This window comes from Brassica napus, chromosome A7 (genome assembly GCF_020379485.1).
Source record: "Brassica napus cultivar Da-Ae chromosome A7, Da-Ae, whole genome shotgun sequence".
NCBI classification, from domain to species: Eukaryota; Viridiplantae; Streptophyta; class Magnoliopsida; order Brassicales; family Brassicaceae; genus Brassica; species Brassica napus.
Window position 1 is genome coordinate 20,520,119 of NC_063440.1, and position 13,062 is coordinate 20,533,180.

At 36.0% G+C, this 13,062-nt stretch overlaps 3 protein-coding genes and 1 long non-coding RNA gene across 5 annotated transcripts; 3 read left to right on the forward strand and 1 right to left on the reverse strand.

The window, feature by feature from the left end:
* The first annotated feature begins 203 nt into the window (after positions 1 to 203).
* On the forward strand, positions 204 to 6,254 carry LOC106430164 (kinesin-like protein KIN-14P). Its single transcript, XM_022688995.2, has 20 exons — positions 204 to 357; positions 1,032 to 1,323; positions 1,408 to 1,535; positions 1,619 to 1,702; positions 1,784 to 1,861; positions 1,980 to 2,072; positions 2,182 to 2,211; positions 2,279 to 2,449; positions 2,525 to 3,055; positions 3,112 to 3,193; positions 3,279 to 3,374; positions 3,478 to 3,657; positions 3,778 to 3,884; positions 3,975 to 4,153; positions 4,246 to 4,410; positions 4,497 to 4,750; positions 4,837 to 5,000; positions 5,241 to 5,560; positions 5,640 to 5,758; positions 5,865 to 6,254. Exons 2-20 carry the CDS (start codon positions 1,101 to 1,103, stop codon positions 5,921 to 5,923), a joined length of 3,063 nt encoding a protein of 1,020 aa, XP_022544716.1. The 5' UTR covers positions 204 to 357; positions 1,032 to 1,100; the 3' UTR covers positions 5,924 to 6,254.
* On the reverse strand, positions 5,073 to 5,781 carry LOC125576252. The gene is made up of 2 exons (XR_007314679.1): positions 5,610 to 5,781; positions 5,073 to 5,532 (listed from the first exon to the last, which is right to left on the reverse strand). It is a non-coding gene; the product is annotated as an uncharacterized LOC125576252 (long non-coding RNA).
* Positions 6,255 to 6,781: 527 nt separating the features above from the next.
* Positions 6,782 to 9,126, forward strand: LOC106430131 (cleavage stimulating factor 64-like). Of its 2 annotated transcripts, none has more exons than XM_013870907.3 (7): positions 6,782 to 6,953; positions 7,044 to 7,121; positions 7,263 to 7,301; positions 7,387 to 7,944; positions 8,047 to 8,127; positions 8,408 to 8,593; positions 8,814 to 9,126. In XM_013870907.3, exons 1-7 carry the CDS (start codon positions 6,858 to 6,860, stop codon positions 8,937 to 8,939), a joined length of 1,164 nt encoding a protein of 387 aa, XP_013726361.1. In that variant the 5' UTR covers positions 6,782 to 6,857; the 3' UTR covers positions 8,940 to 9,126. The 2 variants fall into 2 exon arrangements, with proteins under 2 accessions (XP_013726361.1, XP_013726362.1); XM_013870908.3 differs by having other exon boundaries at positions 7,263 to 7,298.
* A 553-nt stretch (positions 9,127 to 9,679) lies between these two features.
* LOC106430134 (RNA polymerase II subunit A C-terminal domain phosphatase SSU72) lies at positions 9,680 to 11,071 on the forward strand. The gene is made up of 4 exons (XM_013870911.3): positions 9,680 to 9,999; positions 10,150 to 10,295; positions 10,456 to 10,574; positions 10,725 to 11,071. The coding sequence occupies exons 1-4, from the start codon at positions 9,785 to 9,787 to the stop codon at positions 10,824 to 10,826; spliced, it is 582 nt and encodes a 193-aa protein (XP_013726365.1). The 5' UTR covers positions 9,680 to 9,784; the 3' UTR covers positions 10,827 to 11,071.
* The last annotated feature ends 1,991 nt before the right edge of the window (positions 11,072 to 13,062 follow it).

Here is a 13,062-nt window from a genome sequence, read left to right on the forward strand (position 1 = left end):
CCACAAGACCATATTATATAAACTATCCGTTAAATAAAATATTACTATTTCTGTTAACATTCTTTATAATTGATTTTCCTCCAATTTTAGCCAAGATTTGTCATAAAATTGTAACTTTTTCCCTACGTTCGCGCTCCCTCCCTCTGTACACGAACCTAAATAAAGTACAAAACAACAAAAAATCTTTAATTTTGGTTTGTAATTGTAATTATCAAAAAAGTAATTAATCTAGTTTTTATTACCACTAATCAAATCAACCAACATTCCCATCACGTCTCATTGTTTTCTCTCAGGTTGGACTTTCTCCACGCGTGCGTCCGAAGTTTTCACCAGAAAACTTCGCCTGGATTTTTCTAGGTAAGCAGACAAATGATCGCTTTCATTAATCCTCCTCGTATCTTCGTTGCCATGATCCTATTTTGCTGATCACGACTTTAATTATCAACCATGTTTTGACTTCTTCCATTGGCGATTTTTCTCTCTCTTTTGTTCCACCAAAGTGATCATCTATATCCCCATCTCCTGGTAGTTTTGTTTGTAAAATGTTATGTTCTCGTTAGCTTTGTCTCTTCCTATCTTTATTGCAATTCTAAAAGGTTATGTTTGTCTCTAACATGGTTATCTCCTGGTAATTTTGTCTGCAAAACGTTATGTTTTATTCTTGCTAGCATTCTCGGAAGTTTCCAGTAGTTGAACATGTTCTTATTAGGTGTCTCTCCATATCCTTACTGCCTTTCTAAAAGGTTAGCTAGGTTTTTCCATGATCAGTCTGGACAAAGTGTAATGAAACATTTACAAATTGTAAAAGAAAATATGTTCAATTTATTTTGAATGGTTAGCTAGGTTTTTCCTAAATCGCACATCGGCTATGGGTTTATCTCAAAAAGGTTATCTCCTGTTAGCTTTCTGGCGCCATTTGATCCTGTTCTAATCACCTCTTCTATGTGTTTTCTTATTATATTATATGGATATAATTTATATAATCAAATCATCAAGTCTTTTTTTTTTTTGTTGAATCAATCATGTCTCAGGAGTTGAATGATCCAGTTTTGGGTTTATCAAGTGTTTCCATAAGTTTTGCTTACCACGTCGACGCATAAATGAATCCTATGCGTGATCAATCAGGCAGCCCTTATGGAGATTCAACTCCTCGTAGTCCATTTTCTCCCTACTCCGGAGATGAAAGGCATAGAAACCTTGCAGATTCGAAAAGAGATACAACGACTCCTCGTAGTCCTTTCTCTCCATTTTCTCCATTATCTGGAGATGAAAGGCACAAAACTCTCGCAGAATCCAAATTCCAGCAAGCCCTCCCCTGTTCTGGTACATGTGTTGTACTTACTAATTGTCTGCCTGTGTTTGTCTATGTATAATCTTCTTGTTTACTGATTCTTTAAAGCCTTGTAGATCCATCATCCCCTGGATCAATGCATCATGGTGGACACAAGTTTCATGAGGTTTTCCAAATGAAACAAGGGCGTTATGATCTTCAAGCTTCAAAGATTTCTGAAATGATGAAATCAAGTAGCTTAGATGTACTTCTACTACCTCATCCAACATTTCCATACAATTAGTTTATTCTCTTTTTACAATGTTCTTTGGCTTATGTTTGATGCAGAATGCACCAACACAGTCACTACTAAGCGTTGTGAATGGGATTCTAGATGAAAGTATTGAAAGAAAGAATGGTGAAATCCCTCAGGTATTTTGAAGTCTAGCTATTAAGATCATACTGTGATTTACCGCTTGGGAAAGTTTTTGACAAAAGCTAACTAATGATCAGCGAGTGGCATGCCTTTTGAGAAAAGTTGTGCAAGAGATTGAGAGACGCATATCAACTCAAGCTGAGCATCTAAGAACGGTATGGTTTTTGTTTTATTGAAGAATATGTTTTCAGTTTGTTCAAAAAAAAAAAAGAAGAAGAATATGTTTTCAGTTTCTAGTTTTGCTGAGTATATATTTTTTTTGTTCTGGTGCAGCAAAACAATATTTTCAAAACTCGAGAGGAGAAGTACCAGTCAAGGATCAACGTCCTAGAAGCCTTAGCATCAGGAAGTGGTAAAGATAGTGAGGTATGTATCATTTTTTAACCAGTTTGGCCTCTAAGAGACTGTTTCCTTAATATCTTACCACATAATGTGTTACATTCTCTCCTCTGCTGATGAACTGATTCTATGACAGATTGCTACACAACAGCTTAGACAAATTAAGGTAACATTATACTTTAGTAATAGTAGTATCTCTACATGTCTTTGACTTGATGTGCACTGTATGATAGACAGAGAAGTCAACCTGGGAAGAAAAGAAGAAGAACGGAGAAGAGGATATGCTTAAGCTGCTCAAAGAAAATTGTCAATACGACCTTGAAATCTCTGCGTTGAGGCAAGAGCTGGAGACAACTAAACGAGAATATAAACAACAATGCACGCAAATGGAAAGCCAAACCATGGTCAGTACTTTATACTCTAAGTCAAGATGTTATGTTTTACTGGCCTGACATGAAGTTTACTTTCAAATGAGATAGACAGAAAAGACAAAGTGGGAAGAACAATGGAAGAACGAAGAGGAGGATATGGCCAAGCTATCAAAAGAAAATGATCAATTCAACCTCGAAGTTTCAGCATTAAGGAAAGAACTAGAGAAAACTAAGAAAGCCTATGAGCAACAATGCTTGCAAATGCAAAGCCAAACGATGTTGGCTACAACAGGACTTGAGAGCAGGCTGAAGGAACTTGAGCAAGAGAGAAAAGAGACAAACACTGCAAAAAATTCCCTTGAGGAAAGGGTCAACGAGCTCGAGAAGATGGGGAAAGATGCACATACTGCTAAAGAAGCTCTTGAGGAAAAGTTAAAGGAGCTTCAAGAAATGGAGAAAGAAACAAAAAGTTTTAATACAAGTCTTGAAGGAAAGATTCAAGAGCTTGAAGGGAATCTTGTAAACTGGAAGAATAAAGTCAAAGAAATGGATGAAATATCTGAGTCCAAACAACAAAGTTGGAGTCAGAAAGAAGTTTCCTATAAAAGCTTTATTGATTACCAGTCTCAGACACTAGAGGTATATATATGTTTATAGTATTCTATATATAGTTCGCTAATTATGCTGAATCTCAGGAGTTGAGGTTCTACTCAAGTTCCATCAAGCAAGAGATTCTAAAGGTTCAGGAAAACTATACAGAACAGTTCAGCCAATTAGGTGAGGGAATGTTCTAATAGATGCTGGGTTTTTTATGACCTTGTAGTTTTTTGTAATCTTTATCAATCAATATTTGTTTCTTCAGGAATTAAACTAATTGAACTTAGTAATGCTGCCGAAAACTATCATGCTGTCCTAACTGAAAACCGGAAGCTTTTCAATGAGCTTCAGGAGCTTAAAGGTATTAAGAAGATCTAGTTAAAATCTTTCTCTTTAACATTTGTTTTGGATATGTAAATTTTCAAATATGCAGCCTATATAAGTTGTATACTTGTGACTTGCAGGAAACATCAGAGTGTTTTGCCGGGTGAGGCCGTTCCTTCCTGGACAAGGTGCACCAAACACCGTGGTCGAGTACGTTGGTGAGGATGGAGAATTGGTAGTTACCAATCCCACTAAACCCGGGAAAGATGGTCTTCGCAAGTTTAGGTTCAATAAAGTTTATAGTCCAGCTGCTACTCAAGGTGTCATTCTTTTCTATTTCTCTAAAATTATTTTTTCTGTCATCATTTATGTTATGGATGTTACATTAGAAGCATCAAAGTATTTAATCAAAGTGCATGTGTTGTGTTGGATTCTTGCAGCTGAAGTCTTTACAGATATAAAACCACTGGTTCGGTCAGTGCTTGATGGGTTCAATGTTTGTATATTCGCATATGGTCAAACAGGATCAGGGAAAACTTATACAATGGTATGTATGTCTTCATTGTTATTCTTTTGGTCATCTTTTGAGTTTCGTACCAATAATGTGTTTTTGTTACCTTCGTTCTTGTTATTTCAGACTGGTCCAGATGGAGCAAGTGAAGAGGATTGGGGAGTTAACTATCGTGCACTCAATGATCTCTTTAAAATATCTCAATCCAGAAAGGGAAACATAAACTATGAAGTTGGGGTGCAAATGGTTGAGATATACAATGAACAAGTGCTGGATTTGCTCTCTGATGACAGTTCTCAAAAGAAATATCCTTTTTGTTTCAGCTTCTTGTTCTTATACTCTCTTTCTTTCTTTCATTATTAGTTGTTGTTTTTTTGTTTACCTTGACCTTGCACACACTAGGGATCTTGTCTACAATTTCACAAAATGGTTTAGCTGTACCTGATGCAAGCATGTATCCAGTGAAATCAACCTCAGATGTGATTACATTGATGGACATTGGACTACAGAATCGTTCCGTTGGTGCTACTGCCATGAATGAACGAAGTAGTCGCTCTCACAGGTTCTTACTTCATCTTGATCCCCATGAAACAAAACATATGTTTTTCAACAGGTCCTTAACACTGTAGTATATGGTTTCTTATGCAGCATTGTCACTGTTCATGTCCGTGGTAAAGATATGAAGACCGGTTCTGTGCTATATGGAAATCTTCATTTGGTGGATCTGGCTGGAAGTGAGAGAGTAGATCGATCTGAAGTTAAAGGAGACAGACTTAGAGAAGCACAACATATAAACAAATCTCTCTCATCTCTTGGAGATGTGATATTCTCTCTTGCTTCAAAGAGTTCCCATATACCTTACAGAAACAGCAAGCTAACACAACTACTCCAAAGCTCTCTTGGTTAGTTACTTATTTAAATTGATGTTTTAGTTTCTCAGTTTAACTGATCTAATCATAAACAAATACTTTGTGATGTTGGAGTATAGGAGGACAAGCAAAGACCCTAATGTTTGTGCAACTCAATCCTGATGCTATTTCATATTCAGAGTCTATGAGTACCTTAAAATTCGCAGAACGTGTCTCTGGAGTTGAACTTGGTGCTGCAAAGAGCAGTAAAGATGGTAAAGATGTTCGAGACTTAATGGAACAGGTAAGTTCGAGACTTACATCTTTCTTACCATGAGCCGGTCTTGAAATTTGGAGAATGTAAACAAAAACAAAATTAGTTAAATTTTAATTATAAAAAAAAAAATTGGGGCATATCATTATAGACACTACGGCTAAAAAATTTAAAAGTCATAAGCCAATTTTCGCTTGCCTATGCTTAGAACCGGCTGTGCGTACCATAAGCAATTACATTTACATGAATCATTTGTTTTGTTTACAACAGTTAGCATCCCTTAAGGACACAATAGCAAGGAAAGATGAAGAGATAGAGAGGCTTCATTCGGTAAAAGACATTCATCATCCTCATAGACCTCAGAAAACAATGGTGAAGATAAAGAGCTTAGGACAAACCGATGACATAAACTCAGAAACAGGAGAATATTCATCACAGTCAAGACACGCCGTTACTGACGGCGAGAGTTTAGCTTCCTCCGTCGAAGCAGAGTCTGAGGAGAGATTGAGCGAAGTGACATCTGATGCTGCCTCTAACGGAACTCAAGGATCACCTGATGTTGCTAAAAGACCACCCAGGATTTCAGACAGGTTAAGACTCAAACTTATAATGTTGTTGTGGTTTTCAAGACTTCTTTACCTAACGCTGTAATGGTGGATGAAATTACAGAGGGAAGTCAACGCCTTCAAGGTCCTCGGTTGTAACACGACCACTTGATAAGCTTCGGAAAGTAGCTACAAGAACAACATCGACAGTTTCTAAGGTTGCATCGGGCTTGACGTCATCAAGTAAGCCAAACTGAGAACCTATACATAAGTATTAATTTTTGTGTATTAGGTTTTTAATTATGAGATTATTTGCACGAACTTTTGTTTGATCTGATATGTTTTCTAGGCAGCAAGAAGACAAGCAACGCTTCTAGTTTGTCAAAGTCTTCTAAACGGTGGGCGTAATTGACGCTTTTACCCCTAGCCGTAGCTGACATCCTTACACGCAACACTGCATATACCCACTCTTTTTTGGTTCGGAAAACCTTACGTACATTTTTTCATTTTCCTTTAATATATATGGCTTCGACTGGGACTACAAACTATACCAATATGTTATGTGATTTACGTATCAAATATTGTAAATACATACATCTTATTATTTGACAGGTTTTTTTTTTGTAAACCAAAGAAAAATAGCTGATCACATTTTTCAGGGTATACTACGTACTTGTAATTCATGCATGCGGTGATATAATTGAAGAATAAAAATTAAGCGATGTTGCGTACTTTCACCAATCACACATGATTCTCAGAACTAAAATTTATAATTAAATTATTTAATAATCAAAAATTAAATAAATAAATTGAAGTCTCATTATATTGGTTCATGTATTCAATGTTATATTTTAATTTATTATAACTGGAATCTCTAGTTCTTGTGATAAAAGGACCTAAGAGTTTCGTCGCTTAAGTTCGAGTCTAACCATCCGTCTTAAGTAGTAAAAGAATGTGGATTTTGTAAATTTAGTAACTAGTTTGCTTATAAAGCTTTTGGAATCACACCACAGTTATCAAAAACAAAATTAATTTATTATATTTTTGTTTTTTTCTTTTCTTCAGTTTATTATATTTTTGTTTTATTATCAAACGTAACTTATAAATTATATCTGAAGAATGAAACATGTGATTCGGTTTTCAATTCCTGTAAATTACAACAATATCTAATAACACCTACAAAGGAAGGATTCATGGGCCGATTCTAAGGGAGTAAAAAAAATCGATATAAGCCCATAACGTGCGAGGCCCAGATTTATTTTCACGTACTGAACTGTTGTTGTTTCGCGTGTTAAAGCGCACCGGGTAAAACTCAAGTTGTCACGGCTGCGACTTACCAACAATGGCGGGCAAGCAAATCGGCGGAGAGGGCGGTGTACCGGAGAACCTCGCCGGAATGACCAAAAGCCAGCTCTACGATATCATGTCTCAGATGAAGGTTGTCTTCTCTCTATTCTCTACTCGTCGATTATCGACTACAACACTTTCTCGAATCTTGTTTTGTGATTGATTGAATCTGATGACGCAGACGCTGATCGATCAAAACCACGAGCAAGCGAGAGAGATTCTGATTCGGAACCCTCTTTTGACCAAGGCTCTTTTCCAGGTGAGCTTCTTACTTGATTGGACTGGTTTGGTTAAATTGTTAGGTTTAAAAAAAATTAGGATTTGTGATTTTGTGACATGAAGAATGTGTTGATAACTATGTGACATGTTGTATATGATGTTATATGTTGGTGAATGTTAGGCACAGATCATGCTTGGAATGGTTCAGCCTCCTCAGGTGGTATCAGCTTGAATCCCTTCAGAGAAAAACTTGCTTAAGTCATTCATTTTCATGCCATTTACCATTAACAACTCTGTTCATCTAGGTTCCAAAAGTGGATCCTCTAGTCGCTCCACAGCCTCAACAGTCTCGTCAATCGATCCTGGCAAAGCCAAACGTTCAAGCTCCTGTTTCATCTGTTCAAGGCGGAGAGCCAGCAGCTACAATGCAACCACAAGCACCTATTAGGAAACATCCAATGCAACAACAACAATCAATGTCTATGCCTATGCCTCCTCCTCCACCTTCTGTCTCTGCAACCAGTAATGCTCCATCACAGCCTCGTTTCTCGCATTCCCAGCGTCAGGGACATCTGAATCCTGCTGCCACTTCCTTGTCTCATCCTCAAGTTCAAAACGCACCTCCTCTAGCTCCCCATCATCCAACATCCCAACAACCTCAGTTTCATCATCTTGATATACCAGCCTCCTCGACTCAGTTGCAACAACAACAACAACCGATGCACTCTGTTAAGAGTTCTCATTTAGCTCAGCAACAGGCTAGACCGTATCATCATCAGTTTGGGCCATCCCAGACTGGTCCCAACGCTGGGTTTCAGCACCATGGTGCACCTCCTCAGCATCATTCTCAACCCATGTTTCATGTGAGTTTTATTGAGTAGCTATTATCCTTTTTCTTTTGTTTTTGACCATTGTGAGTCATGTTTGTGACTGACTAAAGCTTGTTTATTTGAACCAATTCATAGTCAGGCAACAGACCCCCGGCTTCTGGTGGACCGCAGTTCCCGCAGGGACAGCCACATCTGCCTAGTCAGCCACCATATCAGGTACTTTGTACTCTTACTGTCTTATACCTTTAGGCAGTATGTATGTTTGGTGGTTTTTGCAGATTGATTATGCAATTATCTTTGTACTCCTTCAGTGAGTAGGATTCACCCTTTAATAAGTATTCTTTCCGAGATTTTTTCATTGTTCTTAATCAGATATGGGAAATCTCCATAAATAATTCTTCTCATCTTTGTTCATCGTCATCTAGTTTCTAACCTAAATAAAAATTGTGCAGGTTTTAGTTATGCTTTTGAATCTACTGCTTGTCTTTTGTTTCAGGGTGGAGGACAATTTCGTGGGGACTACAATAATAACCAATTGGGAGGTCCGATGGCTGCAGAGAGAGGTCCTTGGATGGCTAGCCAACCAGAGAGCTCAAACATTACACATCTCCCAGGATTAGGACCGGCTCCTCCACCAAGCCAAGTTGGGCCTGGAGGCGGACCACCACCTCGCCCTGCACCGGTAATTGACCTTCTCATATTGCAACTGAAAGACCCAGCCATTGATCCGATAATATATCATGTCCATGATTGTGTGGTTCTGTCATTTTGACATTCCTTTTCCACTAGACGCTGTAGTTGCGTCATTAGCCGGAGTTCTAAATTACTTTTGCTGATCACAGAGCAAAGAGGCTTGTGTTCATGTTGTTGATGAATATTGTGTGTTTTTCTTCTTTGTGCAGATATCTGCAGATATGGAGAAGGCATTGCTTCAACAGGTGATGAGTCTGACGCCAGAGCAGATCAACTTGCTGCCACCTGAACAGAGAAATCAAGTCCTTCAGCTCCAACAGATTCTCCGACAGTGAAAGCTCATTGATATAATCACTTGGTCTACATTCGTAGAGACAGGTTTTTGGGTTCGAATGTAAGGTCGGAGACAAGTTTGAGATGATTTGTAGACCAAAGAAGTAATTAGTTGTGTTTTTTTTAAGTTTAAGGTATCATTTAATACTTTGTTCAGGCCCCCGGAGAAAATTATATGTTCTTTGATTCTTTCACTTTAGTTCCGTGACAATATTCTTCCGACTTTCAAGTCCTAACACACTGCCTGCGGAAATCAACCGAAGTTACCGAACTCGCCAAACCCAACCGGTTTCTTTTGTTTTTCGATTCAAGTTTGGTTAAGAATTTGGTTTAGTTCGGTAATCTGTTGTTTGGCTTTTATATTTTATAAAAACTTAGGTGTTTTTCCGCTCCCGTTCGCACATACGTACATAATCATATTACAATACTTATTAGTTCATAGTTATTTATTCGATTTTTAACAATAATACAAATGTATATATATATATATATATGAATTTTGTTTGCTTGTAAATATATATGTATCAAATTACCCAAAATTTTAAACAATAACTGAATCGAACTTGGGAAAATTCGGTTTAGCTCACTAGAATTTCCAAAAAAAATTCAACAATTGTTAAACCAAACCGAACATAATTTTCGTCCGAATCAATTCGGTACGATTTTGGACGACTGAGCTAACCAAAATAACGTTAATGGACGTGTTTAAAAAGCCCGGCCCAGGCCCAATCTAATTCATTCACATAACATCATCTCTGAAATCGACAACTTGTAAACTGCTCCGGCCACCAACGCCATCAGTCGCCGGGAACCCAATCGCAGATTCGCTCATCGCGGCGTCTTCGCCATGAGGTTCCGGTACGCCATGGTCTGCTCCTCGAATCAGAACCGGAGCATGGAAGCTCACTTCCTCCTCAAGAGGCAAGGACTCGACGTGGCTTCGTACGGGACAGGGTCTCACGTGAAACTACCTGGACCATCCGCAAGAGAGCCTAACGTCTACGACTTCGGAACTCCGTACAAGCAGATGTTCGATGAACTCAGGCGCAAGGATCCTGAGCTGTATCCTATCTTTGATTTTGTTTCTTAAAGCTTCGAATCCCTAATTGCTGTGATAATCTGTGAAGATGCTTTTGTGTTTTATTTATTGAGTTTTGTGAGTCTTTGTAAGCTTGAGGGGTTTTGGTAAAACAACCTTGACGGTTTATTCAGTTACAAGAGGAATGGGATCTTGCAGATGCTTAAGAGGAACCTTAACGTGAAGCTTGCTCCCCAGAGATGGCAAGATAATGCTGCTGATGGTGTGTTTGATGTTGTCATGACCTTTGAAGAAAAGGTTTTTGATTCTGTTCTTGAAGGTAGTCTCATTTCCATTTTAACCTAGTTTGCGTTTTGCTTGATGCAATCATGGTTTGATGGAGTTTTGGTGTCGTGTGAAAGTGGTTTCAACAGTCTTTGTGTGTGTTGTTATTATCTTTTATCTCATTGATTAATATTATGTTATTTACGAATCTGCAGATCTTAATAACAGAGAACAGTCACTGATGAAAACCATACTTGTGATGAACTTGGAGGTTAAAGATAACCACGAGGAAGCAGCTATTGGTGGCCGTCTTGCCTTGGAACTCTGTCAAGAGGTCAATGTTCCTATTGGATTGTTTGTTCACAATCAGTCATTAGTTCTTTTTTTTTTTGCATCACTCATGCAGTGGCAGCTTTTGATAAAACATCTAATATTGGGTGTGATACCAGTTCTTATGTAATATTATTATTCTTTGTGGGTTTAGATTGAAGGGAATGAAACATGGGAAGATACAATCGATGACATTGTTGCTGGCTTTGAAAAGCAGCAAAGGCGGAAGCTTGTCTATAGCATCTCATTCTACTGAAGATACCGTTATCATCAGTTCCAGTAATCTGTCAATGTGAGCTTCTCTTTCCTCCTTAGATTATGTAGAATGATGTTTTGTAACCCGAACATTTCTCGATGGTTAATCGTTTTGATATGCTTAAGGTTATATTGTCTCCCAAACACGTTCCTCTGTTTGTTTCTATTTGCTTGAAAGTTGAAACAGAACCATGATGAGCAGATGCTACAAGAAAACAAATATATTTTACTTTTTTTTTGTTGAAATTTCAAGAAAAACGTAATATGAAAGTTACAAAAATGGATAACAGATATGTGACACTACTTGTCCTTAGCCCCAGGCCCCCAGCATTAATTCTTTTTGTATTCAGACTCAACTTCCACATAAGAAACGTTTCTTTTAGTCCCCAACTCTTTCTTCATCTTCGCCGACACAGCTAGAAAAAATCATTTTAGTAAAAGAAGCGGTTTGCTCCTGATGATGATGAATGGCAGAAGAATCGTTCTGTGGTGGAACCGGAGAACGTGATGCATTACATGACGGAGAGAGAACTCATGTGGCGAGCAACGAAAAATTCAAGAAACGCCGTTTACAACGACAAAGAAAGTGGCATTTATGTTATTGACGAGAGAGGGAAGCTTTACTATGTATTTACAAACTAGACGAAATATTTCAAACATGACTTACAATCAACAATTATATTTGTCTTATGACAATTCTCGTCAGTCTTTAAAAACTTTTTGCCTAAAAATTATATATACACAACTATTTAAAAAAATTATAAGCATTTTTTATTATTCTGTATTTTTTTTTTCCGAGACTTGAAACCTTGAACTTCATAAATTTTTAGTTAAACTACTAAACTAAAGAAACTTTAACAAAACCTTGTTCACATGTTTTTATTATAATGTAGATACCACGATTGAAGCATAACTAATCTTTCAAAAGACAACTAGGAGGTTGATTGTTTGTAGTTTTTGTTTTAATTTTTGGTTTTTGTTTTTGTAAAAACCAGTTTTTATCCAATCAAGTTTTTAGCTTTTAGTTTTTATTTTTGTAAAAACTATTTCACTTGCCAATCAAGTTTTTTAACAAATAAATTCCCTAAAATTTAGGGAAACTAGTTTTTCAAAATTTCAACCAATTTGTGAAGAAAAACTAAAAACCAACTTTTGTAGGTTTTCAATACAAAAACGAATTTTGTTTATTTTGTATAAAATACTATATTTTAATTAATTAATAATTAAGTAAATAATGTTTTCATAAAGATAAAATTCCCATACAATTTTTTTTTATCATTTAACATTAATGTAAAATAATTTATGTGTTTCATATATGTAAATAAATATAGATAATATAGGTAATTTTAGTATTAGTTGTAACCAATTACTTATTAATATCTATAAATAAATTATTGAATAATTTTATTATACATACTAAACAACAACTAAAAGTTATAAATTTAAAATATTTTATTAATACAATATATTATATTAATTTGAAAAATAGCCATTCAAGTTCTAAAAAACGAAAAGTATTTTATGTAATAAAATTTATAAATAGTTTTAAAATTTTAAAATATTTTAATTTTAATAATTTATAGATATTTTATTAATTATATTTAAGTATAACACTTAAAAATAAAATAATTTAAAACATGGTAATGTTTTTATTTTAAATAACAGCCACTATATTTTGATAAATTTTAATGGTAATTTTTTAAAAATTATTATTTTAAAACAATGTATTGCTTATTTTATAAAAAAACTAAGAATACAGCAAAACCAAAATCTAAAAACCAAAAACCAAAACCAAAAACTGAAAATCAAAAACCAAAATCTAAAATTTAAAAACCAAAAACCAAAATCTAAAACTAAAATCTAAAAACCAAAAACTAAAACCAGAAACTAATGGAAACAATCATCACCTAGATTTTGATCCGCGCTTGAAAAGTGCGAAACCTTGTATTAGGATACACAATTCATCCATCAATATGGCAAAATTATAAATCAAGGTGAATTGAACCCAAGGGCAATGGAGAATGCACAATCAAACAAAAAACAATTATATGAGTTAAAAGTAATGATGTTGCTAGCTCATCTTTTGTTGTGATGTCCTACTTTTTCAAAAACAATCATGACCTTCCTTTTACAAAATCCAAAACAAAAAGAAACTCCCAAATTCGTTGTTCAAATGAGTACCATATGATGGTCTAATAAATTATTGGAGATTGTATAGTATATTGTGAAAACAGTAG

Excerpts from the sequence above, each read along its gene's own strand:
- LOC106430164 (XM_022688995.2), top strand. The coding sequence starts at position 1,101 with ATGAATCCTATGCGTGATCAATCAGGCAGCCCTTATGGAGATTCAACT. Across the intron at positions 5,001-5,240 it reads TTCGAGACTTAATGGAACAG|TTAGCATCCCTTAAGGACAC; the intron begins GTAAGTTCGAGA and ends TGTTTACAACAG. Across the intron at positions 5,759-5,864 it reads ATCGGGCTTGACGTCATCAA|GCAGCAAGAAGACAAGCAAC; the intron begins GTAAGCCAAACT and ends TATGTTTTCTAG.
- LOC106430131 (XM_013870907.3), top strand. The coding sequence starts at position 6,858 with ATGGCGGGCAAGCAAATCGGCGGAGAGGGCGGTGTACCGGAGAACCTC. Across the intron at positions 7,122-7,262 it reads TGACCAAGGCTCTTTTCCAG|GCACAGATCATGCTTGGAAT; the intron begins GTGAGCTTCTTA and ends GGTGAATGTTAG. Across the intron at positions 8,128-8,407 it reads CTAGTCAGCCACCATATCAG|GGTGGAGGACAATTTCGTGG; the intron begins GTACTTTGTACT and ends CTTTTGTTTCAG.
- LOC106430134 (XM_013870911.3), top strand. The coding sequence starts at position 9,785 with ATGAGGTTCCGGTACGCCATGGTCTGCTCCTCGAATCAGAACCGGAGC. Across the intron at positions 10,000-10,149 it reads AGGCGCAAGGATCCTGAGCT|TTACAAGAGGAATGGGATCT; the intron begins GTATCCTATCTT and ends CGGTTTATTCAG. Across the intron at positions 10,575-10,724 it reads CCTTGGAACTCTGTCAAGAG|ATTGAAGGGAATGAAACATG; the intron begins GTCAATGTTCCT and ends TTGTGGGTTTAG.